The sequence below is a fragment of the Sciurus vulgaris genome (genome assembly GCF_902686455.1).
Source record: "Sciurus vulgaris genome assembly, chromosome: 11".
Classification (NCBI taxonomy): domain Eukaryota; kingdom Metazoa; phylum Chordata; class Mammalia; order Rodentia; family Sciuridae; genus Sciurus; species Sciurus vulgaris.
Genome location: NC_136472.1, coordinates 39,542,849 through 39,567,663, shown reverse-complemented (window position 1 = coordinate 39,567,663; position 24,815 = coordinate 39,542,849). Strand labels below are relative to the sequence as shown.

General features: G+C 37.5%; 1 protein-coding gene and 1 long non-coding RNA gene across 5 annotated transcripts in view; one reads left to right on the top strand and one right to left on the bottom strand.

Moving 5' to 3' along the window:
• Positions 1-24,815, top strand: part of QSER1 (glutamine and serine rich 1) — an 87,214-nt gene that overhangs the window by 30,399 nt on the left and 32,000 nt on the right. For all 4 annotated transcript variants that reach the window (XM_079103061.1, XM_079103060.1, XM_079103063.1 and 1 more), the window contains exons 2-4: positions 4,061-4,173; positions 4,659-4,820; positions 7,360-11,052. In XM_079103061.1, the coding sequence (XP_078959187.1) occupies positions 4,061-4,173; positions 4,659-4,820; positions 7,360-11,052 (3,968 nt within the window). The remainder of the gene's footprint in view (positions 1-4,060; positions 4,174-4,658; positions 4,821-7,359; positions 11,053-24,815) is intronic.
• The window catches only part of LOC306639480, a 66,679-nt gene continuing 52,775 nt past the window's right edge, over positions 10,912-24,815 (bottom strand). Inside the window, exon 4 of the long non-coding RNA XR_013757663.1 lies at positions 10,912-11,031. This is a non-coding gene — a long non-coding RNA (uncharacterized lncRNA). The remainder of the gene's footprint in view (positions 11,032-24,815) is intronic.

Sequence of the window (24,815 nt, the reverse complement as noted above, 5' to 3'; positions counted from 1 at the left end):
TGCTCTCCAGATACAAAATATATACCCCCAAAACCAGATCCCAGTTTCTAGTCTCGTCCAGCCACACCCTACCACTTTAATTAATCCCATCAGGGATTAATTCACTGATTGAGTTAAGACTCTTACAACCCAATCATTTCTCCTCTGAACCTTCCTGCAGTGTCTCACATGTGAGCTTTTGGGGGATATCTCACATCCAAAGCATAACACAAAGCTACAGTTATCAAACTCTGTTATATGAACAGGCTTGTTAGTCACTATAACAGAATATTCAAGAAATATACGGTTAGTTGGTTTTTGACAGAGGTACCAAGACAATTCAGTGGGTAAAGAATTGAATATATAGGGCTGGGGAGATAGCTCAGTCGGTAGAGTGCTTGCCTTGCAAGCACAAGGCCCTGGGTTTGATCGCCAGCACCGCAAAAAAAAAAAAAAAAAAAAAAAGAATTGAATATATAAAGTCAATATATATTACAGGTGTGGTGGCCCACACCTGTAATTCTAGCACCTCAGTTGGTGAGACCATCAGCAATTTAGTAACACCCTGCTTCAAAAATAGAAAGGACTGGGGGTGTAGTTTAGTGTAGTATCCCTGATCCAAATTCCAAAAGGTTTTTTTTTTCTTTTTCTTTTTTTCCTTGATGGTACTGGGAAGTTAACCCAGGGACGCTTTTCCTCTGAGCTACACCTTTTATTTTCTATTTTGAGACAGTCTCACCAAGTTGCCCAGGCTGGCCTTGAATTTATAGTCCTGCTCTCTTTGCCTCCTTAGAACTGGAATTACAGACATGTGCCACTGTGCCCAGCTCAAAATCCAAGGTTTTGGGCACTGAGGTGACTCAACAACTTGAAGATTTGGAACATTCAGATTTCAGATTTTCAAATTACCATGTTCTATCTGTAAAGTCTATGCAGATATTTCAAAGTTCAAGAAATTAATTTTGTTTGTTTTTGTTGCTAGGGATTAAATCCAGGGCCTGATGTATGCTAAACACATCCTCTACCGCTGAGCTACTGCACCCCTGTCCTCTCTCTTAGAAACTCTGAAATCTGAAACTCTTCTGGTTCCAAACATTTTGGATTAAGGGTACTCAATCTATACTATAAATCTTCTTGAAGAAAGCACAAGACAAAATGAGACCTTGGTTTAGACGAAGAATTTTTTAGCTATAATACTAAAAGTACAATTAAGTACTTAAAAGTACAATTAAAATTTCATCAAAATTAAGAATCGTTCTTTCAAAGATATTGTGAGAATGAAAACTATAGTCTGGGAGAAAATATATGTAAAACATATATCTGCCAAGGACTTGGGTTATAGAATATGTAAGCAACTTCCAAAACTCAGTAAGAGAACAACCTAATTAGAATGGGCAGGGACTGGGGCTACAGCTAGTGGCAGAGCGCTTGCCTAGCATGTGTGTGGTACTGGGTTTGATCCTAGCACCACATAAAAATAAACAAATAAAGGCATTCTGTCTATCTGCAACTACAAAAAAAATTTTTGGACTTGAAAGTGGACTTGAAAGGCCAGAGTAAAACTAGGGCTAAGGAAGTTACAGTTATTAAAGACATTACTGCCCTAAAATGCTAAAGACTTTGCTTAGAGACAGTAATTATGAAATATGGCTTGAGGGCATCTCAGGAGTTGGCAAGACCACAACCATCTAAAGTTCAAGGGAGTAAAGATGAAAATTCTCTTAAGAAGAGAGCAGTGGAGCACCCTTTTTGCACAAGGGGTCCTAGAAGTTTTTTCAATGTGCTCAGCCACCCAGACACTCAGAGGCTGCTGCAGCCAGGGTCCCTGGAACCTGGGCTGCTGTTCAAGATGGTGGCAGAACTTGGTGTCAACCACATCGTACTGGTTCTGTGGGAATACAGGCTGCTGGAATTAGGGGTTCATGGGGACTTCCACCAAATTTTCAAAGGAAGGCCTGGAAAGCTAGGCAAAGTGCAATAGGGTCAGAGTCCCTGCAGGTACCCCCTGAGAAGTCAAAGCGTGGAGATGTGAGGAGGAAGCTGAAGCTGCAGTGGAGACCACCAAGATTAAGAAATGCCAGTAATGTGGGACACCATCCTAGGAAAGCTGTAGGAATCGAGAAGAGACAAACCAACAGAAAGGTCACTTGGGCTACAACAAACAAGGCCACAGGGGCAGAGCTACACAAGCCCTTTAGTGAAGACATCATACCATGTGCTCCAGATGCTGAATGTGGAGTTATAGGACTTGTTTGCCCAGCTGGATTTCAGTCTTACTCTGGTCCTATCCTTTCTTTCTATGCCCCTTTTTTTGTGAATGGAAATATTTATTCCACACCATTATATAGTGGATACTTGTAAATTGCTTTTAGTTTTATAGGAGCTCACACTGTGAGATTGCCTTGAACCTCAGAGAAGACTTTGGACTTGAACACACTTAGAACTTTGAGACTATGGAGATTCTTGGAAATGAACTAAACGTATTTTGCATCGTCAGATAATTGTGAACTTTTGGGGGCCAGGGCGGAATGTTATGGTTTGAATATGGGATGCCTCCCAAAAGCTTACATGTGAGATAATGCAAGAAGGTTCAGAGGAGAAATGATTGGGTTGTAAGAGTCTTATTCCTGATAGGGATTAACTGAGTGATAACTGAAGTGGTAGGGTATGGCTGGAGGAGGCAGGAAATTTGTCCAAACGAATCCAGAATTTGGAATATTTTACAGTTCACTTGACCTGGATTCCTCAAAAAAGAAGTCAATGTCATAAAATCAAGACAAAAGGGATGTGAGATTAGGGGCAGGGTGGAGCTCCTGATCCTAACTAAACCAAATTGAGTTCTTTAACTTTGATTAGATCATTATTAGAAAGAGCTTAAAAATTCCAGATCATTGGACAACAATTGAGAAAACTGGAATATGACAGTTGTATTACATGATTACTGAATTTATGTTAGATTTCTTCAGATCTAATAATGTTTGGTTGTTTAAGAGAATGTCTTTATTCTTAGGAGATATAGCTGAAATATTTAGAGATGCAGCACCATGGTGTCTTTCAGTTATTTTCAAATGGTTAGAGAGAAAGTGCATATGTGTCTAAGAGACAAAATGTTAACAGTTGACAAATCTTTATTGTGGGAATATGGGTATTCATTGTATTGTTTTGAATTTTGTTGGTTTAAAATGTTGAAAGTAAAAACAAAAAGTGGAAAAATCTTGTTCTGAATTGCTCTCAGAATATTTGAGTTCAATTTTCTGGGTGAGTTATTGGGAAATAATATTAATTATCTATTTGAACTATCTGATGATCCATAGAATGTTAGAACTAAAGAGGTTTTTGAGATTATTTTGTTTGGTTCCTTTTTCATACAAATGAGGAAATTAGTCTGACAATAATTGAGTCACTTATATAAATCACACTGTAATCCAGAGAGTTTGGACAGTGAATTAGGTTCTCCTGGTTTCCAGATGTTCCTCTTTGCACTGTATCATGTTACCTCTCCTAGTAAAAGCTGTTCAGAATAAAGTTGAATTAAGGAAAATGCTATGCATCAATCTTCTCTGTAGTAAATTTTCATTTTATTTTTCGCATGTGACAGTATTATCAGATTATATTTGATGTACTTATCTACAGACTAGGAATTTGGTCAAAGATTTCTACTACTTTTTGTTGTTGTTTGTTTTTTTCTAGTTCCAGGTGCTCCTTGGCTGAGATAATGTCTTCTGTGTTTTGGGAAGGCAGGGGTTGACCCCAGGGCCCCTTTACCACTGAGCCACATCCCTAACCCTTTCCTTTTCCTTTTCCTTTTCCTTCCTTCCTCCCTGGCTTCCTTCCTTCAACAGGTTCTCACTAAAGGCTGCCCTCGAACTTGCAATCCTCCTTCAACCTCCAAAGTCACTGGGCCTACAAGTATGCACCACCACTGCTGGCCAACTTTTATGACTTTTAATAGTTGTTCTAGAAATTTGTTGATGGTATGGTTTGAACTCTGTTTTTGGTTACTGATTATTTTATTGGTGTGTTGTAATTATACTTAACAGTGGGATTCATTGTGTGGTTACTGATTTTTAATATCCTCTAGTTTAAGTTATGAAGAAGGACATCCCTCAGAGTCTGAAACAGATCTCCTTCAGAGACAGACGTTTGTAGCCTCTCATCAGATTCCTGGATATGCCGCCACACCTCAACCAACTGGTAACAGTTCTATTGTGAAATATACTATGAATCTGTATACATTTAGTGAATAAGAAGAAAAATCATTTTTCTCTTTTGGGTTATAAATATAATGTGTATGGGAAATACCAGGGAAGTGTTAAAATGAAAATGACATTAAAAGCTATATAATTAATAGATTGAGACATCTTTTTTGCATCTTTAGGGACTTAAAATTATTAATATGCTTGGTCAAATTAGTACTTGCTTACTAGCGGGTGAATAGCTTAGCCTGTAGAGCGCTTGCTGAGCGTGTGCACAGGCCCAGGGTTTGAATCCCCAGCACCTCGGAAGAAAGCAAAGAGCGAAAAGCTCTTCTGAGCATGCCAATACTTGCTTACTATTTGAAAGTAAAACAGTTTAGGATTATAGAATTATTTTAACTCAATTTTCAGAAATAGAGTAGGGATAGAATTTTATTTAAAGTATTTATTTTTACGGGATTTATTTTATCCTTTATTTTGTAGGTCTTTCAGGAATATTTGATACTAGTGTGAACAGTGCCAGCACTAACACTAAGGAATCTTCCGTGATGAATTTTCTCTCCACTGTTGAGTCCCGAACTGCTCAGGCTGCTTCTTCAGGAACTACTCTTTTACCACAATTCAGGGCTCCATCCTGGCAGACAGGTGATTCTTTTTTGAAGTCCTCTAAAAATAACTGGTCAAAATACATTTCTGTAGTCTTATCATTATGGTAATGTGCCTGAGAGTGATATTAATTATTGAATTCCAAAGGCTTTAAAACTTGGAAATTTTTTTTTTTTTTTTATAATTTTAAGGTGTATAAAATTCAAGAATTGTAAGCAGGAATTCAGTTTTAGCACTCTGAAAACCAGCAAGCTCATATTGAAGGGTTGGTAATCATTAAAGATAAACTCTAATGTAAAGTTTGTATTTGGCAGTTTAAGTACTTGTCTATTTGAGAGGAGCAAAGGTTAAATTTCAATTATTTTAATGTCTTCTGACTGGGTATGTAGTACAGTAAAATATTAATGTTAGGACTCATTTTGTCATTAGTATTCTGTAAAGTTGTCCTTAATCGAACAGATCAAATCATCACTTAATAAAAGACATTACAAGTTTGGAGGCAGGGTTGTAATTCAGTGTTAAGATCACTTGCCTATCATACTTGAAGCCCTGGGCTTAGTCCCAGCACCTTAAAAAAATTCAAAAGCTTTACAAGTTGATAATAAGTTGTACCCATTTCCTTCCTTTCTCCCTGTTGTTCTCTTCCTTCCTCTCTTTCTCCCTTTTTTTTTTTTTTTTTTTTTTTTTTTTGATACTAGGGTTTAAACGCAGGGGCAGTTTATTACTGTGCTATATCCCCCATCCTTTGTTGGTTTTCTTTTGAGGCAGGGTCTCACTGAGTTGCTGAGGGTCTTAAGTTTCCAGGCTGGCCTCCAATGGGAGTGCCTCCTGAGACACTGGATTTACAGGCAGGTGCCACTGTACCCAGCTTATTGTACTCATTTGTAACAATAATTGTAAGGCCTACATGAACTTTTTCTTTATTTGATTTTTTAATTTCAATTTTCAACATCTCAAAAATTATTCGTATATTTTTATTTTTGGTAGGATGACATGAAATTTTTGGGAGAGGTTGTTTTGTTTTAAAGAAATGTCATTGTATTTAAGAGTTTTGTTTGTTTTGTAGTATTGAGGGTTGAGCTCAGAGCCATGTGCATGATAAGCAAGTGCTGTACCACTGAGCTATGCCACTAACCCTGAGAAGATATTTTTAAATATTGGCTCATTCTGATATAAATCCCATTAATAGAGCTCCTTACCATACCTAGCAACACTTTTTTCCTGCTTCTAAAAGGATCGTTAATGATTTAGTGTAAGATAGAACAATATTTGAAAAGCATGGCTTCGGTTTTTCCTTTCAGAAATAATTTTCTTCCTTCCTTTCTTCTTTTTTTTTTTTTTTGGCAGTGGTAACTGGTGGGGGACTGGGATTGAAGCCTTGACCCTAGACTCCCCTGCCCTCCCCGCTTTTTTCTTTATTTTTATTTATTCATTTCTTTGGTGGGGGATGAGTACCAAGAATTGAACTCAGGCACTCAACCACTGAGCCACATCCCCAGCCCTATTTTGTATTTTATTCAGAGGCAGGGTCTCACTGAGTTGCTTAGCACCTCACTTTTGCCAAGGCTACTTTGAACTTGCGATCCTCCTGAGCCGCTGGGATTACAAGCGTGCGCCACTGTGCCCAGCTTTAATTTTATTTTGAGATAGGATGTTGCTTAGTTGGCCAGGCTAGCTTATGATCCTCAACCTACCTAGTTCATGCTATAGTAGTTCCACTTTTTTTAGAGAGAAAGTAATAGCTTGGTATTTATTCTTCTTGACTATCTATGTCAAACCATATATTTCTACCTAATCAATATTTATTATTAGGATATGACATAATTTTTTTGTAGGTTTTGGTTTTTATACTCATTATAAACACTATAGTAAATAGGTTGTACAAATATCTTGGTGTCTAGTTATTTTCATGGAATAATTTTTAGAAGTGGAACTTCGGGATCAAAAGGGTATATCCTTTTGCTGTGTGTGGCTAGAATGCTGTCCTGAAATGTTAACAGTCTATTGACGATATTAATATCAGATCAGTCTTGCATTATAATTATCCATCTATTGTTATTGGGAAGTCTGTTGTTATGTAGGAAGTCAACCTTGAAATGCAAGAGATTTTTTTAAATGAATATATTTTGGTAAAATAACCTTTTTGATGTTAACTTCACTGTTATTTTTAGATTGATTTATCATGTTGGATATAGGCAGTTTAGTGTTGATTTTCAGTTTTATGTTTTGTACATTTTTATTTGTTGGTATTGTGCATTGGGAACTCAAGGTAAATTAATCACTATTGATTACTTACATTTTTACTGGTTTCTTAATTTTAATATGGCCTTGTCCAGTTATATTCTATTACCATTATAGATATGAATTGCTGATATATTTAGAAGATTGTTTTTGCTTTAAGAAAGTGAACTATTTTGAAATATAATTTTCAATATTTATATAGAGAACTCATTTATCAGACTTTTAGCCTTACAGATATTTTGATGGGTTAAGGGTTATGTAATTCACTTCTATGAAAGCATTTATTTATTTATTTGTTCTATAACTGCATAAAAATCTTTCTGCTTTCTCTTCATAGGTATGCATTCCTCAGCAGCAACTGAGCTGTTTGTTACTGGACCTTTGCCAACCACTGGAACTCTTCCACCACCTGCCCCTTCTGCTTATCAGCATCCTACCACCTTTAGCAATAGAAACTTTGCCACCACCTCACCTTTGGTGCTTCAGGATTCAACTTTTAACACTACAGCAAATGGAATTTTAAATCCTCATGACCCTTTGCTGCAAATTAAGACTTCCCAAGGAACTGTTCCAACTGCTTTGGCATTTGAACGCCTGGGCAGTTCTGCATTAAGTAACAGCATACCACCTCAGTCTTCAACATATCGCTCGGCTCAAGAGTCTGCACCCCATCTTTTACAACCTCAGTTTAGTTTGTTGCCTTCAGCACTTGGGGGAGCCCAGCAGACTCCTCAAGCCTACAATTCAACTCTCTTCACTAATTCTACTGCTTCCATTGAAAGAGCTCTTCTTCGAGAATGTAGTGTTATTAAACACCATCAGCGGCCTTCAGGTACCCAGTCTATTCAGGCACAACTGACTGGTTCACAGCATTCCTTACATAGTTACCTATCAAATACAAATGTAGTTAGCTTTCAGGAAACAACTAGGCAGTCATCCTTATCCTGTAGCCCAATTGGAGATTCTACTCAGGTGAGCAATGGAGGCTTGCAACAGAAGACCCCACAGGTCTCTGTGGAACTTGCTCAGTCTTACTCATCTGTAATTCCATCATCAGGGTATGCTGCTCCTACTACAACAGTAAATAACTGTTCTACAAAACAACCACTAACATCAACTAAGATCCCAAAACCTCAAAGTGTAATTCCTCCTGTGCAAACACTAAGCTATGCCAAACCTTTACATAACCAGAGTTCGGTAATATCAGGTCAAGCACAGATTTATTCTACAGCACAGCTACCAAGCCTGTTATCAGTTAGTCAGTCCCAAAATTATGGTTTAGTACAGCCACACAATGCACCATCTATTGTTCATTCACAGGTTTATAGGTCCAGCAAAGTGGAGAAATTGCCATCCTTGTATAAAACATTGACTTTTTCTGGGTCTTCTCAGCCTATAACTTCTGAAAGTCAAACACTCAGTTATTCATCCAATCAGCAAGAAGTATTATCTTCAGTTACAAATGAGAATTACCCTGATCATACAAGAGATCTGTCTTCAGTTAGTCCGTCTCAAAGTTATTCATCTAGTCACTCTCAGGGTTTATCACCAGGTAGCCAGACACAGGTTAGTTATTCATCTCAATCACAAGTGTTGTCAGTTGTTAGTCCTTCAGAAAGCTATGCTTCAGGGCAGTCCCTGACATTAACAGCCCCATCTCTTTCTTATTCTTCTGCCTCTCGGGCTCAGAAATTGCCAGACTCTAACTCAACCCAGAATTATATTTCCATTCATTCTTCTCAAAATGCTCAGACTCAAGGGTCATCATCTCCCCAGTCCCAGAAATTTTTGCCTGCTATTCAGTCATCATCTTTTGCATCCTCTACTCATTGTCGGACATTACAAAATAATGTACCTTCCCCAGATCCAAAGTCTTATGCTGAAAGAAAACTTGACTCAAATGTGTATACATCTTCAAAGCAAGAAGATGATTTTCCAATTCAAGAGTTACAAGCATTGCAGCCACAGACATCTCTAGAGACATCAACGCAAAGGCTATCTGATGGGGAAATGAATGCTCAAGAATCAACTTACAAGGTATCAAAGGCAGATGACAGATATTCTCAGAGTGTAATCAGAAGTAATTGCCATCTTGAAGATCAAGTTGTTGGGATTACTCCACAAGGGTCAAAAAAAGAAGAAAACTTGGTTGGTTCAGTGACACAACTTAACCAGCAAATTGGCCAAGCCAATAATGCAGCAACCCTTGATCTTAAGAAAACTGATTTAATGCAAACTCCACAAATAAGGCTGAATGCTAAAGATCTAAGCCAACAGCATTCTCTTATACATAAGGTTCATGAAGCCAAGGTCCAGGAACAGCATGAGCAAATAATTAATGCATCTCAGATTCAAATTCCAAATCATGCTTTAGGACATAGCCATCAGACATCTCTTCCTAATACACAGCTGCTTTTGGATTCTGCATGTGATTTACAGATTCTTCAACAGTCAATACTGCAGGCAGGTTTAGGACAAGTAAAGGCATCTTTACAAGTTCAACGTGTCCAAAGTCCTCAACAAGTAGTGAATCCTTTCCTACAAATGGATGGTCATATTATTCAGAGCAATGGTGATCATTCTCAACAGCAGATTCATCCTCAAAATTCTGAAATTATGAAAATGGACCTCTCTGAATCCTCAAAACCATTACAGCATCTTCCAACAAAGGGCCATTTCAATGAAACAAATCAACATGATTCAAAGAATCAGTTTGTTTCTCTTGGATCAATATGTTTTCCAGAGGCAATGCTTCTCAGTGATGAAAGAAATATTTTATCAAATGTAGATGATATCTTAGCAGCTACAGCAGCAGCTTGTGGAGTTACACCTTCTGATTTTCCAAAGTCAGCTTCAAGTGAAAGCATGCAGGCTGTTGAAGGTGGTGATTCTAAATCTCATTTTCAGCCAACATTAGATGTCAGTCATGTGACTTCAGATTTTAACTCTATAACAGCTACAGTAGGAAAACCACAGAATATAGATGAAATTTCTTTAAATGGGAATCAGGTTACTGTAAACCTTTCATCCATACCTACCCTTCAGTCAAAAATGACTCTTGATCAACAGCATGTTGAAACACCTGGTCAAAATACACCAACTAAAGTAACTTCAGCAGTAATTGGACCAAGTCATGAAGTCCAGGAGCAAAACTCTGTCTCATTCAAGAAACAGTCTGCTACCAATCATGAATCTGAAGAAGACAGTGAAGTTCCTGTTGATAATACATTAAATAATAACAGAAACCAAGAGTTTGTTTCTAGTAGTAGAAGCATAAGTGGAGAAAGTGCTACATCAGAGAGTGAATTTACTTTAAGTGCTGATGATAGTAATATATCAGTGAACCCCACAAGAAGTGCACTTGCACTGTTGGCCATGGCCCAACCTGGGGATCCAATCAGTGTGAAGACTGAAGAAGAAAACCAAGATCTAATTCATTTTAACCTTCCAAAGAAAAAAGCTAAAGGAAAAGGACAAATTAAAGATGAAGATAACAATAATCAGAAACATCTGAAAAGACCTTCCCAAGGCAAACGCCAGAATCCCATGGGAACAGATATATATTTACCATATACTCCCCCTTCCTCAGAAAGCTGCCATGATGGTTATCAGCATCAAGAAAAAATGAGACAGAAGATCAAAGAAGTAGAGGAAAAACAGCCAGAAGTCAAAACAGGATTTATTGCTTCTTTCTTGGATTTTCTGAAATCTGGGCCCAAGCAACAGTTTTCCACTCTTGCTGTCCGAATGCCTAACAGGACCAGACGACCTGGAACCCAGATTGTTCGTACATTTTGTCCCCCACCACTTCCAAAGACTTCATCTACAGTACCCGCACCTTTAGTGTCTGAAACTGGAGGCAATAATAGTCCATCAGAAAAAGCTGATAACAAACTTAAAAACTTGGAACATTTATCTTCATTTTCTTCTGATGAAGAAGATCCTGCTGTATGCAGTCATGATGTTTATAAAAACATCTCTACTCCCTTAAATGCATTGGATGCAGATTCTGATAAAAAGAAGAAAACAGGTAAAGTTTTAAATATTCACAATTAAGACTTTCTACTATTAGTTTTCTGGCTATAACCTGCCTTTTTAAGTTTTTTTGTTTTGTTAGGTTTTTTTTTTTTTTTTTTTTTAGCTTAAAGCACATCTGCAAATAAATTTTCAGTACATAAACCTTTAACATTTGCCCTGGCTGGGAAACTTGGTTTTAGGTTGAATTGTTCTGGTTTTCTTGGCTTTTTGCCACAGGTACCAGAACACACAACATGCTAGCTAGATTTCTAATCTGAGACATCTTAAGTATAAAACTGGCACATTTTCTTGATAGGCCAATTTTACCCAAAGATTGGCATTTTATTCTTAAATATGGTTGTGCTCAGCATGCACATTATTCTAATTAAAATACAACTTTACAATTTTGTATTGGCCCCAAACCATATATCCAAATCTTTGGGTATGTGTTTCAGTTTATTCCATGGCTAATAGAGGAAATGTTTTAGGAAGCACTGTCTTTCTGTAAACAATTGACAGGTAAGTATAAAAGCTACTATTTTAAGGAACAAGCCAAGAAAAAAATTACTTATAATGTATGACAGGAAGTAATAGCAGTGTTGTGAGATGTGCATTATTACTCCTGATACACAGATGTTATGACTGAGAAAATGAGAACATGGAATCTAAACCTAGGTTTGTCTGTATTCCTGCTGAGCTCTTTTGTATAAAAAGAGTTGTGCTTTGAGACTTAAACTGTTTCATAATGTACTTCTCAACTTTTTTCCAGACTTAGGACCAATTTTGACTACTAAAGTGATGTGAAACAACTAGTATCCCAAAGAATCTATTAGCATAGATATTTGATAATACATATATTTCTAAAGAATCCTCATTTCATTACACAAGGAAATTAGCATAATATAAAGTCAGTCTTAGATTCAAAGATATTACTATAGATATGGCCAATCCTAGTAAACTTGTAGACTTCTTTCCCAATTCAGACTGCTTTGCAATTATTATATTTCCTTTTTTGTTTCTAGAACAAACCATTAGTAGTCTGTGATCTAAAACATGAATCTAAAACTAGTTTCTTCCAGATGACCATGATCAAATTTTTATTACAACCATCCCCATCAGCTCACTCCTCACCATCTACAAGAACTCAGCATTTCATTGAGCTGTTGCAACAGACTTCTAATTAGGTGTTTTCACCAGTCTCTATTTAATTGTATATGTCCTCCTGGTTTAGTTTGGGAGGATCATATGTCTCTAGAAATTTGTCGATGTCTTCAATATTTTCTATTTTGTTGGAATATAGATTTTCAAAGTAGCTTCTAATTATGTTATGTATTTCAGTGGTATCTGTCGTGATATATCCTTTTTCATCATGAATTTTAGTAATTTGAGATTTCTCTCTCCACCTCTTTATTAATGTGGCTAAGGTTTTATCTATTTTGTTTACTTTTTCAAGGAGCCCACTTTTTGTTTTAATTTTTTGAATTGTTTCTTTTGTTTCAATTTCATTGATAATCAGCTCTGATTTTAATTATTTCCTGCCTTCTGCTACTTTTGGTGTTCTGTTGTTCTTTTTCTAGGGCTTTGAGATGTAATGTTAGGTCATTTATTTGTTGACTTTTTATTCTTTTCTTGAATACGCTCCATGCAATGAATTTTCCTCTTAGTACTTCTTTCATGGTGTCCCAGAGATTTTGATATGTTCTATCATCATTCTCATTTATCTCTAAGAATTTTTTTTATCTCCTCCCTGATGTTTTCTGTTATCCATGCTTTGTTCAATAGCATATTATTTAGTCTCTAGGTGTTGGAATAGTTTCTGTTTTTTATTTTGTCATTGATTTCTAATTTCATTCCATTATGATATGACAGAACACAAGGTAATATCTGTTTTTTTGCATTTACTAAGGACTGCTTTGTGGCATAATATATGGTGTTTTATAGAAGGATCCATGTGCTGCTGAGAAGAAAGTGTCTTCACTTGTTGATGGATGGAATTTTCTATATATGTCTGTTAAGTCTAAGTTATTGATTGTGTTATTGAATTCTGTGGTTTCTTTGTTTAGTTTTTGTTTGGAAGATCCATCCAGTGGTGACAGCAGTGTTAAAGTCACCCAGAATTATTATGTTGTGGTCTATTTGATTCCTGAAATTGAGAAGGATTTGTTTGATGTACATGGATGCACTGTTGTTTGGGGTATAAATATTTACAATCATTATGTCTTCCTGATTCAAGGTTCCCTTAAGCAGTATGAAATGTCCTTCTTTATCCCTTCTGACTAATTTTGTCTTGAAGTCCACTTTATCTGATATAAGGATGGAAACTTCCACTTTTTACTGAGTCTGTGTGCATGGTAGGTTTTTTCCCATCCTTTCACCTTTAGTCTGTGGATGTCCTTTTCTATGAGATGAGTCTCTTGCAGGCAGCATATTGTTGGTTCTTTCTTTTTAATCCATTCTGCCAGTCTGTGTCTTTTGATTGATGAGTTTAGGCCATTAACATTCAGGGTTATTATTGAGATATGATTTGTATTCCCAGTCATTTGGCTTATTTTTGGTTTTTAAGTTGGCTTGGTTCCTCCTTTGAGTGGTTTTTCTCTAAGGTAGCTCCTCCCTTTGCTGACCTCCATTGTTGTTTTTCATTTCCTCCTCATGGAATATTTTGTTGAGAACATTCTGTAGTGCAGGCTTTCTATTTGTAAATTCTTTTAACTTTTGTTTATCATGGAAGGATTTTATTTTGTCTTCAAATTTGAAGTTAGTTTTGCTGGGTATAGGATTGTCAGTTGGCAACGATGTTCTTTCAGAGCTTGAAATATGTTGTTCCAGGCTCTTCTAGCTTTTAGGTTCTGGGCTGAGAAATCTGCTGATATCTGTATTAATTTTCCCCTATATGTAGTCTGATGCTTTTCTCTCGAAGCCTTCAAAATCCTATCTTTATTTTGTATGTTAGGCATTTTCATTATAATGTGCCTTGGTGTGGATCTGTTGTAATTTTGTGCATTTGGTGTTCTGAAAGCCTCTTGTATTTGAGTTTCCATTTCATTCTTCAGGTTTGGAAAATTTTCTGATATTATTCCATTGAATAGGTTGTTCATTCCTTTGGTTTATAGCTTCATGCCTTCCTCAATCCCAGTAATTCTTAAATTTGGTCTTTTCATGATGTCCCATAGTTCTTGGAGGTTTTGTTCATGATTTCTTACCATCTTCTCTGTTTGATCAACTTTGTTTTCAAGATTAAATATTTGGTCTTTATTGTCTGAGGTTCTGTCTTCCAGGTGATCTAGTCTGTTGGTGATGCTTTCCATTGAGTTTTTTATTTGGTTTTGTTTATTGTTTCCGTCATTTCAAGGTTTTCTGGGTTTTTTTTGTTTGTTTGTTTGTTTGTTTTGAGAATCTCTCTCTTTGTTGAAATGATCTTTTGCTTCCTGCAGTTGCTTTTTCAACTGTTTATTGGAGTGATCATTCATTACCTGCATTTGCTCTCTTATCTCAGCCTTTGCTTCACAAATCATTTTAATTATGTTTATTCTGAACTCCTGACATTTCTTCTACCATGCTGTCACTGGATTCTATTAATATAGAATCTAGGCTTGTTTGGAACATTTTATTCCCTTGTTTTTTCATGTTGTTCACATATCTTCCTCTAGCAGTGCAGATCTGCGGTATTGCAATTTCCCCCCATAAGTTTATAGTGACCCTCCAGGTTTCCAAAACCTCTTCTTTAAAGGGTAGATCAATATTAGTAGCATCCAGTACAGATAATATGCAAACCTAAACCAAATAGCCCCTATTAAGATGTTAACAATATTGTCATAATAAACAGAGAGGATGAGATCAATTATTATCTTCAGTATAACAAATAGATTTGCAATAAGGTCTGCAGTTTCTAATGGAGGACAAAGAGGATGGGGAGGGGTATAGGATATAGCTGTTAAAGGGATAATAAAAGAGTATAGAAGTTCTATATCGTAGAAAAGAGTGAAAGTGTAATCAAAAGAAGCTGGTTGTTAGCATGAGAAAAGGGAGAAAAAGACTCTGAGGAAACAAGTAAACAAAAGGAAAATAGAGAAGAAAAATAAATAAAAACGTAAAAATTTTCTAAAAGGAGAAAGAAAAAAAATCTACATTATAACAGTCATATACGATTCAGACCTCCCAGTCTTCAGTAGCCTGATACATGAGAGGTATCTGATGGTGAGCTTCCAGTCTCCAGTAGGCATCTCAGGATGGGATTTGCCCCACCTAAAGATGGGAGCTTCTGCTTCCATGATAATCCAAGATGGCTATACTGGCTTCCAAATGTGTTGGCAAATGGGGAGCAGCAGCTTGGGGCATGGGCATGGTTGGGCTGGCGGTCCTAGAGGCAGGGTGCAGCTGGTCGGGCAGGGGTCCTGGAGGCGGGGTGTGGTTGGCCTGGTTGAGGGGTCCTGGAGACAGAGGCAGTCATTCTGTCTGGGGTCTTGTAGACGAAGCATGGTTAGTCGGACCAGGGTTCCTGCAGGTCCTGGCTGTTATCTCCAAATGGCAGCAGCCGCTTGTAACAAACCTGTGGGTACTGTGATAGTGGACTTCCAGGCAATGGCAGGCAGCTGATGATCCACTGGCAGTTTGTGGTCAGTCCGCAGGCAACCAGTGGACTATTGGCAGGTGGAGCTCTGGTGGTAGGTGATGGGCAGGTGATGGGCAGGCAAGAGGCAGGCAGACGGGCAAATGGGGGATGATAGGCGGCAGTAAGTGAACAGTCTGTACTCAAAAAGTAGTCAATATGCTGGCAGACTGCAGGTGATTACAGTGGACAAATGGAGTAAACAGCAGGGATCGATAAGCAGCAAAGACTTCCTCACAGAGAATTCAGATATCCTCTGCTTGAAATCCGTGTTACAGAGTGACAAGGAATGCAGCCTCCCTCTAGTTCGCCATCTTGGATCTCCCCTTCACCAGTCTCTATACAGTCCATCTTCCACATTGTTGTCAGATTTATCTTTATAGAAAAGGAAATTTGAGGATGTGAGGGCAACCTGGTTGTGACATCTGTCACACCATTATCCTGCTAGGGCTGCTTTGGATGATCTGGCTGGCTAGGCAAATGTCCCCTTCCTCCTTCATCCCTCCATGTGAGTCCCTCTTGAAGCTGTGCGCTTGGTTGAAGAGGATGACCTTCCCTAATAGAGGAGGACCATTCTTCAGTCAGGGGAATACAAGTAACTGTGCTCTCCTGCTAGAACCTCCAAACAAGCTCTCTGAAAAGGAAAGTTGGTTATTACTTATGCTTTGAAACATTCTTTTGCATTTCATAGGAAAATACAAAGGAGAGGTGGCGGGTTTTCCTTTTTCTGTTTTACTGTCTTGGTTTGCTCTTTCCTCCTCCTGTGATAGCTAATTCTTATATCTTGGATATCTGAACCTCTTACACAATTGTGACCCTTTGAACACATTTTTACCTACACTGTTCTCTTCTCCATTTTTCAGTCCAGCAGATAATTCATCATCCATCAAAACTATTATCCAAATCATTTTGTGGAAATTACTCATGGCAGGATTAACGCTCTAACTTTTTGAATTCCCACATGCCTAAAGTGTCTTTGAAAGCTTTTAATTTTGTGTTTTAATGTATTCATTAAAGTATGTGTTCCTTTAGGCCAGCAAGAGGTTATAGTTAAGAATTTGAGCTTTGGAGGTTTGAATTAATTCTGTGTGACTTTAGATATATTCCTTATCTGTAAAATAGGGACAGTGATACTGTGTTAGTCAGCTTTTTGTTGCTGTGACAAAGTACCTGAGAGAAACACTTACAGGAGGAAAGATTTATTTTGGTTTATGGTTTCAGTCCATGGTGCGCAGGCTTCATTGCTATGGGTCTGTGGTGAGGCAGAGACTATCATGGTGGAACAGAGTTGCTCACCTCATAACACTCAGGAAGCAAAGGAGAGGGAAAAAAGGAGAGAGATAGACACATACACACCAGAGTCTTCATTCACTTACTTCCCTAAAGCCCCACCTTTGCATGTTGCTTCATTGGGGACCAAGTCTTTAACCCATAAGCCTTTGGGAGACATTCCAGATCCAAACCATAACAGATACAATATATAGTGTGCCTCTGCTAGGGTTTTGAGAAGATTCAGAGATGTCAAGCATTTAATACAAAAAATGTCACATTTTTAGTTATTAACTACGTCCATCTCCATCCTTGCATGCCTGAAATATAGTAGGTACTTAATAAATGACTGTTAAATGCATGAAGGTATTTAAAAGAAAAGTGAGGACTGAGGATATGTAGCTCATACTTAGCATGTGCAAAGAAAGCCCTGGGTTCAATCTCCAGCACCAAAATAAATTTTAAAAAGTAGCCAGGTGGGTGGCTTAAGCCTCTCGAGTATCTGGAGGCAGAGGCAGGAGGATCACAAGTTGGAGGCCAGCCTGGGCATCTGTCTTAAAAGGAAATAAAAAGAGTTAGGGGTGCAGGTCAGGGATAAGAGAGTTTGTGTAACATGCATGAGGCCCTGGGTTCATTTCCCAGCTCTGGGAGAAAAACGTGGAACATGAGTTAAAGTTAAGTTGCTAGGTTTTGCTCTCTTAAATGTTGTTACTAGAATTCTGAATTTTGCAGATATGGTACACTATGTCATACAGTTTTGGTGAAGTCACAGAGAGGATATGGTGGGCCTGTGGTCCTCCAAATTCTGTGATTCCATGTAAAGGAAGAAGTTTAAAAAGTAGGGATGGGGGAGGTCAAGAATGGTTAGGAATATAGCTCCAAATCAAAAAAAGAACAGAGGATGTAGTTCAATGGTAAAGCACCCCTGGGTTTAATCCCCAGTAGTGCACTAAATAAATAAATCACATAATTGGATTAAGAAAAACAAAACTATGAAACCTTATCTGGGATTAATTTAAATTATCTCCTGAGCTCATTTAGGCAAGGTGGAGCACAGTCTAACACTTTGATTTCTGTGTGTGCATTAAATTGACAGTGGAGGGCTGAAAGTGTAGTTCAGTGCCGAGAACACTGGTTTAGCATGTGAGGCCCTGGATCCCTAGCACTTCAAATTTAACAATAAAAAATGACAAATGGAGTATAAAAGGAAGGAGAAATCTGTTTCAGTCTTTTTTTTTGTCTTTTGTGTGTGTGTGTGTGTGTGTGTGTGTGTGTTGCTAGGAATCAAACCCAGGGCCTTGTGCTTGCGAGGCAGGCACTCTACCAACTGAGATGTATCCCCAGCCCAACTGTTCTTTCTGTGTGTGTGTGTGTGTGTGTGTGTTTCAGTCTTGAAACTAGGAATGGTTGCCATTTTCATAGGTCCCAACTCACTTCAAATTGAATTCAACTTTTAGTATAAAACTAGCTCACACACTGTGAGCTATGCCCTTAACATAAACCTGACGTATTTGCATCTTTATGCGATGTTAGAACTTAATAAAATAACAACAAATTCACAAGCTTTATTACTTCCATCAGTTTTAATTCACTGAGTAGTTGTGGTTCACTTGGTAACCATAAGCAGGATAAGCACAGGGGGTGTTTTGAGGTGTTTTTGTGGGGAGGGGTGTTTTTTTTGGGAGGGTACAAGTGATTGAACCCATAGGCGCTTAACAACTGAGCCACATCCCCAGCCCTTTTTTATATTTTATTTAGAGGCAGGGTCTTACTGAGTTACTTAGGGCCTTCCTAAGTTGTTGAGACTGGCTTTGACCTCATGATCCTCCTCAACCTCCTGAGCCCCTGGGATTATAAGCATGGGCTACTACACCTAGCAAGCACAGTTCTTCAACTCTCTATATATTACTAATATCTGTAATATTCAAGTCACACATCACACTTTACACAAATATATAGTTATAGATTAACTGGGTAGTAAATATAGGAAGGTGGGGTATGGCTGGCGGAAGTGGGTCACTTGGGGGCATGTCGGTGGATATATATTTTGTTCGTGATAAGCAGAGCTCGCTCTCTCTTCTTTCTGGTAGCAGTGTCTGGAACTTGCTTTCCTCCTCTACACAGGCCCAAGAGGAATGATGTCAGACAGCCATCTATGAACTGAGATCTCCGAAACCATGAGCACCAAATAAACTTTTCCTCCTCTACCTTGTTCTTGTATGGTGTTTTGGTCATAGCAGCAAAAAGCCTGACTAAAACAGGGTTCTTTTCCCTCTGTAGGTTTCCCTATGGGGATTTACATCTGGTAATGCTGGTAGGTTCATGGACCTGGTTTTTCTGATATGGGTTTAATATGCCTACATATTCACATGCTTCTGATTTAATTTGATAAGTTCCCAGGAGGTCATTTTTATTAGCATGATTAATTTATCTGTTTGTGATATATGATTGTGCTGTGCAGATGGTGGTGGTTAATTTGTACAAACAAGGTATAGTCATTCCACCTTGGCACTTGTATTCAAAATGGAGTAACTCATGGCAAACTATTGCTTTACAAAATGGACTAACTCAGAGCAGGGTACATCCTGCCATCCACAGCAACTAAAATGTTTCTGAATCTACCTTACTATGACCTACCCAGTAGAAGCAGAATGTTAGAGGTTGCAAAGTCTAGTTGCAATTAAATATCATTCAAGTGAAGTAATATATTTCTTCAAAATGGAGGTCAACTAAATCGCTGTAGGTGTGCAGAGTAAACTGTTAGGACATAGGTGACTGAAACCCAGAGCTCAAGAACACAGTGAAACAAAAAATGTTATTTCCTTTCAGTTTTTTTGTATCTTTATGGATAAAATGCATTTGGCTGAAGCGTGTTGTAAGCTTTAAAATGAAATAGCAATGCAGAAGTTCTTTAGTTTGTTTTTTGTGGTTCTTGAAGTTCTTCTAAAACTTAAACATTAGGTTTTAATTTTATTTTTGTTTAACTCCTTGCCTGTGAAATTTATTTGAGGTTGTGGGATATTGTAAGGACTTAGCATTTTCCCCCAAAATGGATGTTCAATTGTTTAAACATATTTATTGTGTAGTCCATTTCCCCCATTTTTCTGAAAAGCCATTTTTAGTAACTTTTTCTCACATTTGTGGGTCCGTATGTGGACTTTATTTTTTTTCCATTGACCTAGTTGTCTGTTCTCTCTTCAACTGTGTGTTAGTTCATTAAGTCCTGTGTAATTACTCCTTTTTATGGTTCTTTTTTTTTTTTTTTTTTTCCGTGCTGGGGATTGAACCCAGGGCCTTGTGCTTGCGAGGCAAGCACTCTACCAACTGAGCTATCTCCCCAACCCCTTTTTATGGTTCTTTTCACTATTATTAGATTTTTCTAACCAGAGAAATTTAGAATCAGCATATCCAATACCTTTTGGCATTTTGGGAGGATTGTTTTTTAATTAATATAGTTTCATAAAGGAACTATTTTTGATGTCTGAGCAAGCTGCATAGAAAATAGAAGTGCTATTACATTGCTCTAGCAGTTGGACCATTCTACCACTTAGTCTTTAAAGAGTAGGGGGAGAGAGCAGTGACATGTTTGAGACGGATTTAGGATCCAGTCAGAGTTCACTTACTACATTTTATTGTTGTATCTCTCTAGTTTCCTTTAACCTATAACACAAGTCTGCTTCCCCACCTCCCACAGTATTATTATTTTATTATTATTATTATTATTATTATTATTATTATTATTATGTGCCAGGGATTGAACCCAGGGAAGTACACTCTTCCACTGAGCTACATCTCCACCCCTTTTTATTTTTTGAGATAGGCTCTAGCTAATTTGCTGAGGCTGTTATGGAATTTGTGATCCTCCTGCCTTAGCCTCCTGAGTTGCTGGAATTACAGGTGTGCACCACTGTACCCAGCACCACACTGAATATTGAAGAATCAAGAAGAGTTTTCTTGCAGGATCCAATGACTCATGCCTATAATTCCATCAACTTGGGAGGCTGAGGCAGGAGGATTGCAAGTTTGAGGCCTTCCTGGGCCAGTAAGCAAAACCCTGTCTCCAAATTTAAACAATATTTTAAAAGGACTGGGGTTGAAACTCAATGGCAGAAAGCTCCTGGGTTCAAGTAACCCCACCTCCACCCCATCCACATATACTATACATACATAAGAAGAGTTTTCCTAAAGAATGTCTCTCCTTCTACATTTGTCTGATTATTTCCTCCTGTCATTTAACATTTTCCTTTGTCTTCTGTGTTTTCTATAAACTGAGACTTGGCTATAGACGTTTGGGTTTAGGATAAATGCTTCTGGGAACAACATTAGTAAAATTGTATACTTCATAGTGTTGTTTTCTGGGTCATATCATGCCAGGTTAGCTACATTCAATTTCTACTTAAGGTATTTACTGTCAGATCTCTCTGTTGTAAAATATATTGTTTTCTTAGTAGTCAGAGTAAGCAGTAGGGAATTTGGGCAATTTTGGTCACCTTGTAGATGTCCTGTTTCCCAATAAGCTCTCAGCCAGTATTTTTTTTTTTAATTAGTATTTGTTTTATTAAATTAATTAGCATTTCCCCCGCCCAACACCATTGCTGCAGATTAAACCCATGCTCTAATGCCTAGTAGGCAAGTGCTACAGTTACAAGTGCTTGTTGTAATATATTTTATTTATTTTTATGTGGTACTGAGGATTGAACCAGTGCCTCCCTCATATGTGCCAGACAAGCACTCTTACCTACTGAGCTACAACCTTAGCCTCTAGTTTTAATATTCTTAATAAGAGCTTTTCTTTTTTCCCTCTTTCTCTCATTTTTACATTTTAAAAATATCACCATGGATATTTTATCTTTAAGTTTTCATATAGTAAAATTTATGTATGGTGCTGAGTTTTGATACACGCATAGTTAGTAACAACCATCAGTTGAGATTCTGAACAGTTCCAGTCAACCCCCAACTTTTCTTATGCTGTGCCTTTGTAATCACTTCTACCCCCCCCAGACATCCATTGATTTATTCTTTCTCCATATTGTTTTCTCATGTAAGTGGAATCATACAATATGTAGTCTTTATAATGCGGTTTCTTTGACACAAAATAAAGCAGGTATTTGAGGTTCATGTGGTAGGTAATCATTCTACCACTGAGCAATTCTCTCTAATCCTTTTATTTTTTATTTTGGGGCAGCATCTTGCAAGGTTGCTGAGGCTGACTTCAAACTTGCAATCTTCCTACCTCAGTCTCCTGAGTCACTGGGATTACGGGTGTGAACCAGTACACCCAGCTGGTCTTTTTGCTCTTATTTTGAGTTTTGAGAGTTCTTTTTGTGTTTCAGAGTCCACCTCTTTTCAAGTTCCATGTGATTTGTCCAGTACTGGAGATTGAACATGGGTGTTCTACCACCAAAGTACAACCCTAGCCTTTTCTATTTTATTTTGAGACAGGGCCTCACTAAGTTGCTCAGGTTGGCCCCAAATTTCCAATTCTCTTACCTTAGCCTCCTAAGTCACTGGCATTACAACTGTGTGCCACCACACCTGCTTCTTATGTGTTGTTAGCAAAAGTTTCCAGTTGTGATATGCTCTAATTTAATGATTTTTTTTCCTTTTATAATTATACTTTTTTTGTATCTTAAGAAATCTTAACCCATGGTCACAAATTTTTTTTTTTGTAGAAGTTTTGCATTTTACATGTCAGGGAAAAAATTTCATAGATTTTAGCTGTTAATGCTTGTAGCAAAAGATAGATTAACAAGAGAAAAACAAACTTAACAATTATACCTCATGTTACCAAAAAAAAAAAAAAAAAAAAACCTAGAGAAATCATTAGTGGAGGAGGTCCAAGGAATTTCCAGAAAGGGGGACCTGAACTCAGGATGAGTGGGATTCTTGACAATGCGGAAAAGAATTTAAGGACATGTCGGGCACAGAGATTGATTTAGAAAAGCAGAAACACTTTCAAGAGAGAATGTGCACTATCTCTGGAGTAAGAAAAAACACTTTGGTCTGGGGTGTTAATATTTACAGGGACAGTAGTTAGGGACTGAATGGGTGGAGTCAGGGAGAAGTTAAGCAATTTTAAGCCAGTTTTTCTAGAGCTGGCACAATGCCCTTTTATGCTACTTTCTGCAAGCAAGGATATGTGCTAGGTTGCTCACAAGTTGTTTTGCATTCCAATGGTTCAGGGGTATATCCTTCATCCCAGTGTTGCTGGGTGCTTCCCTTTCTCTGTATCCCCAAATTCCTATCTAGAAGGAGTGAATCTCTAGAACAGATCTCAAAAGAAAGCATTTATAAACACAGGCTTAAGTAACATCTTTCTCTGAAACAGTATGGAGAAAGGCGAAATTAAAAAGAGACACCCAGAAAAGCCCCTTTTACACAGGTTTCTTTTTTTGTAAGGTTTGTTATGCAGATTTGAGTCTGTGCTTTTTCCATTGATTAAATATATGTGATAACTTTGTCATCCTTTTTCTTTCCTAGTGCAGAGAAGGATACTTCTTTTCCATGTTGATAAATAAATTTCTTATCAAAAGGTTTACTTTCAGAACTTCTCTGGTCTGCAGTTTCTCAGAATAATCTGTATGCCTGTTCTGGTCTCCTAAAGTCATATTTTGGGTGATTTGTTTTGAGTCTTATTAACGTTTAGGTCTGTGATTCATTTTGATTTGGTATTGTGTATGATCCGATATGACTGAGATATGGATTGAAGTTACCTATTTTGTATATGGAAGTGCAGGTTTTCCTGCACTAGTTGTTGAAAAGACTATTCTTTCTCCACTGTTTACCTTTTTGCTTTTAATTACTGTGAAGTGGCCAGGTACAGTGCACATGCCTGTATTTCTAGTACTCAGGAGGCTGAGGCAGAAGAATTTCAATTTCTAGGCCACCTTGGGCAATTTAGCAAGACTCTATCTCAAAAAAAAAAAAAAAAAAAAAAAAAAAAAGGGAATGGGGGGAAGAAAGGAAAAGAAAAGAAAGGACTAGGATGCTAGGATGTGGCCCATGGTTCAGAGCATTTACCTGGCATGCATTAGGCCCTGGGCCCAACCTCAGTACTGCAAAAAATAGAAACTTAACAGCCTGGAAACAAATAAACAAAACCAAAATAATTATAGAACTGCTCACAGGTATTAAATTTTTAAAAAATCTAAAATAGTGTTTTATACCAATTAATGGGAAGTAGGTCACAGATAAGTTTGCAATGCCATAAAATTAATGGGCTGATCTTTACAAAAGAAATATATCTTTAAGCTACATAACAAGTGCAAATAAAAAATTACCTGCTGGGATTATGATTTCATTGAATCTACAAATCTACAGCAATTTGACTCTTTTTTTTTTTTTTTTTTTGGTACTAGGGGATTGAACCTATGAGTGATTTATACCAAACTATATCCTCTGGTCCTTTTTATTTTGAGAACAAGTTTTGCTGAGTTGTTGAGGCTGGCCTTGAACTTGGAATCCTGCCTCAGCCTCCCCAAAATTTCAAATTCAAATTATTTATTGGTAGATTATAAATATATCATTGGCAGATTATAAAAATACAGTTGAGTTTTGCATTTTGATCTTAATTCCTATGGATTTGCACAACTTGTTATTCTAGGACTTTTTTCTTTTTGTAGATTCTATAGGATTTTGTCAGTAGACAATGATAACATCTGTAATAAGGAAGTCTTTTTTTTTCTCTCTCTCTCTCGCTGTCTCTCTCTCATTTTTGCTGTGTGGAACCCAGGACCTTGTGCATGCTTGGCAAGCATTCCTTGTTCCTGCTGACAGTTTTTATAGTGCATAGAGGTTGAATTTTTCAAGTGCCTTTCCTTCATCTGTTGAGATGGTCTTGTTTTCTTATTTAGTCTGTTGTTATAGTTAATTACACTGATCAGTTTTCAAATATATTCTCA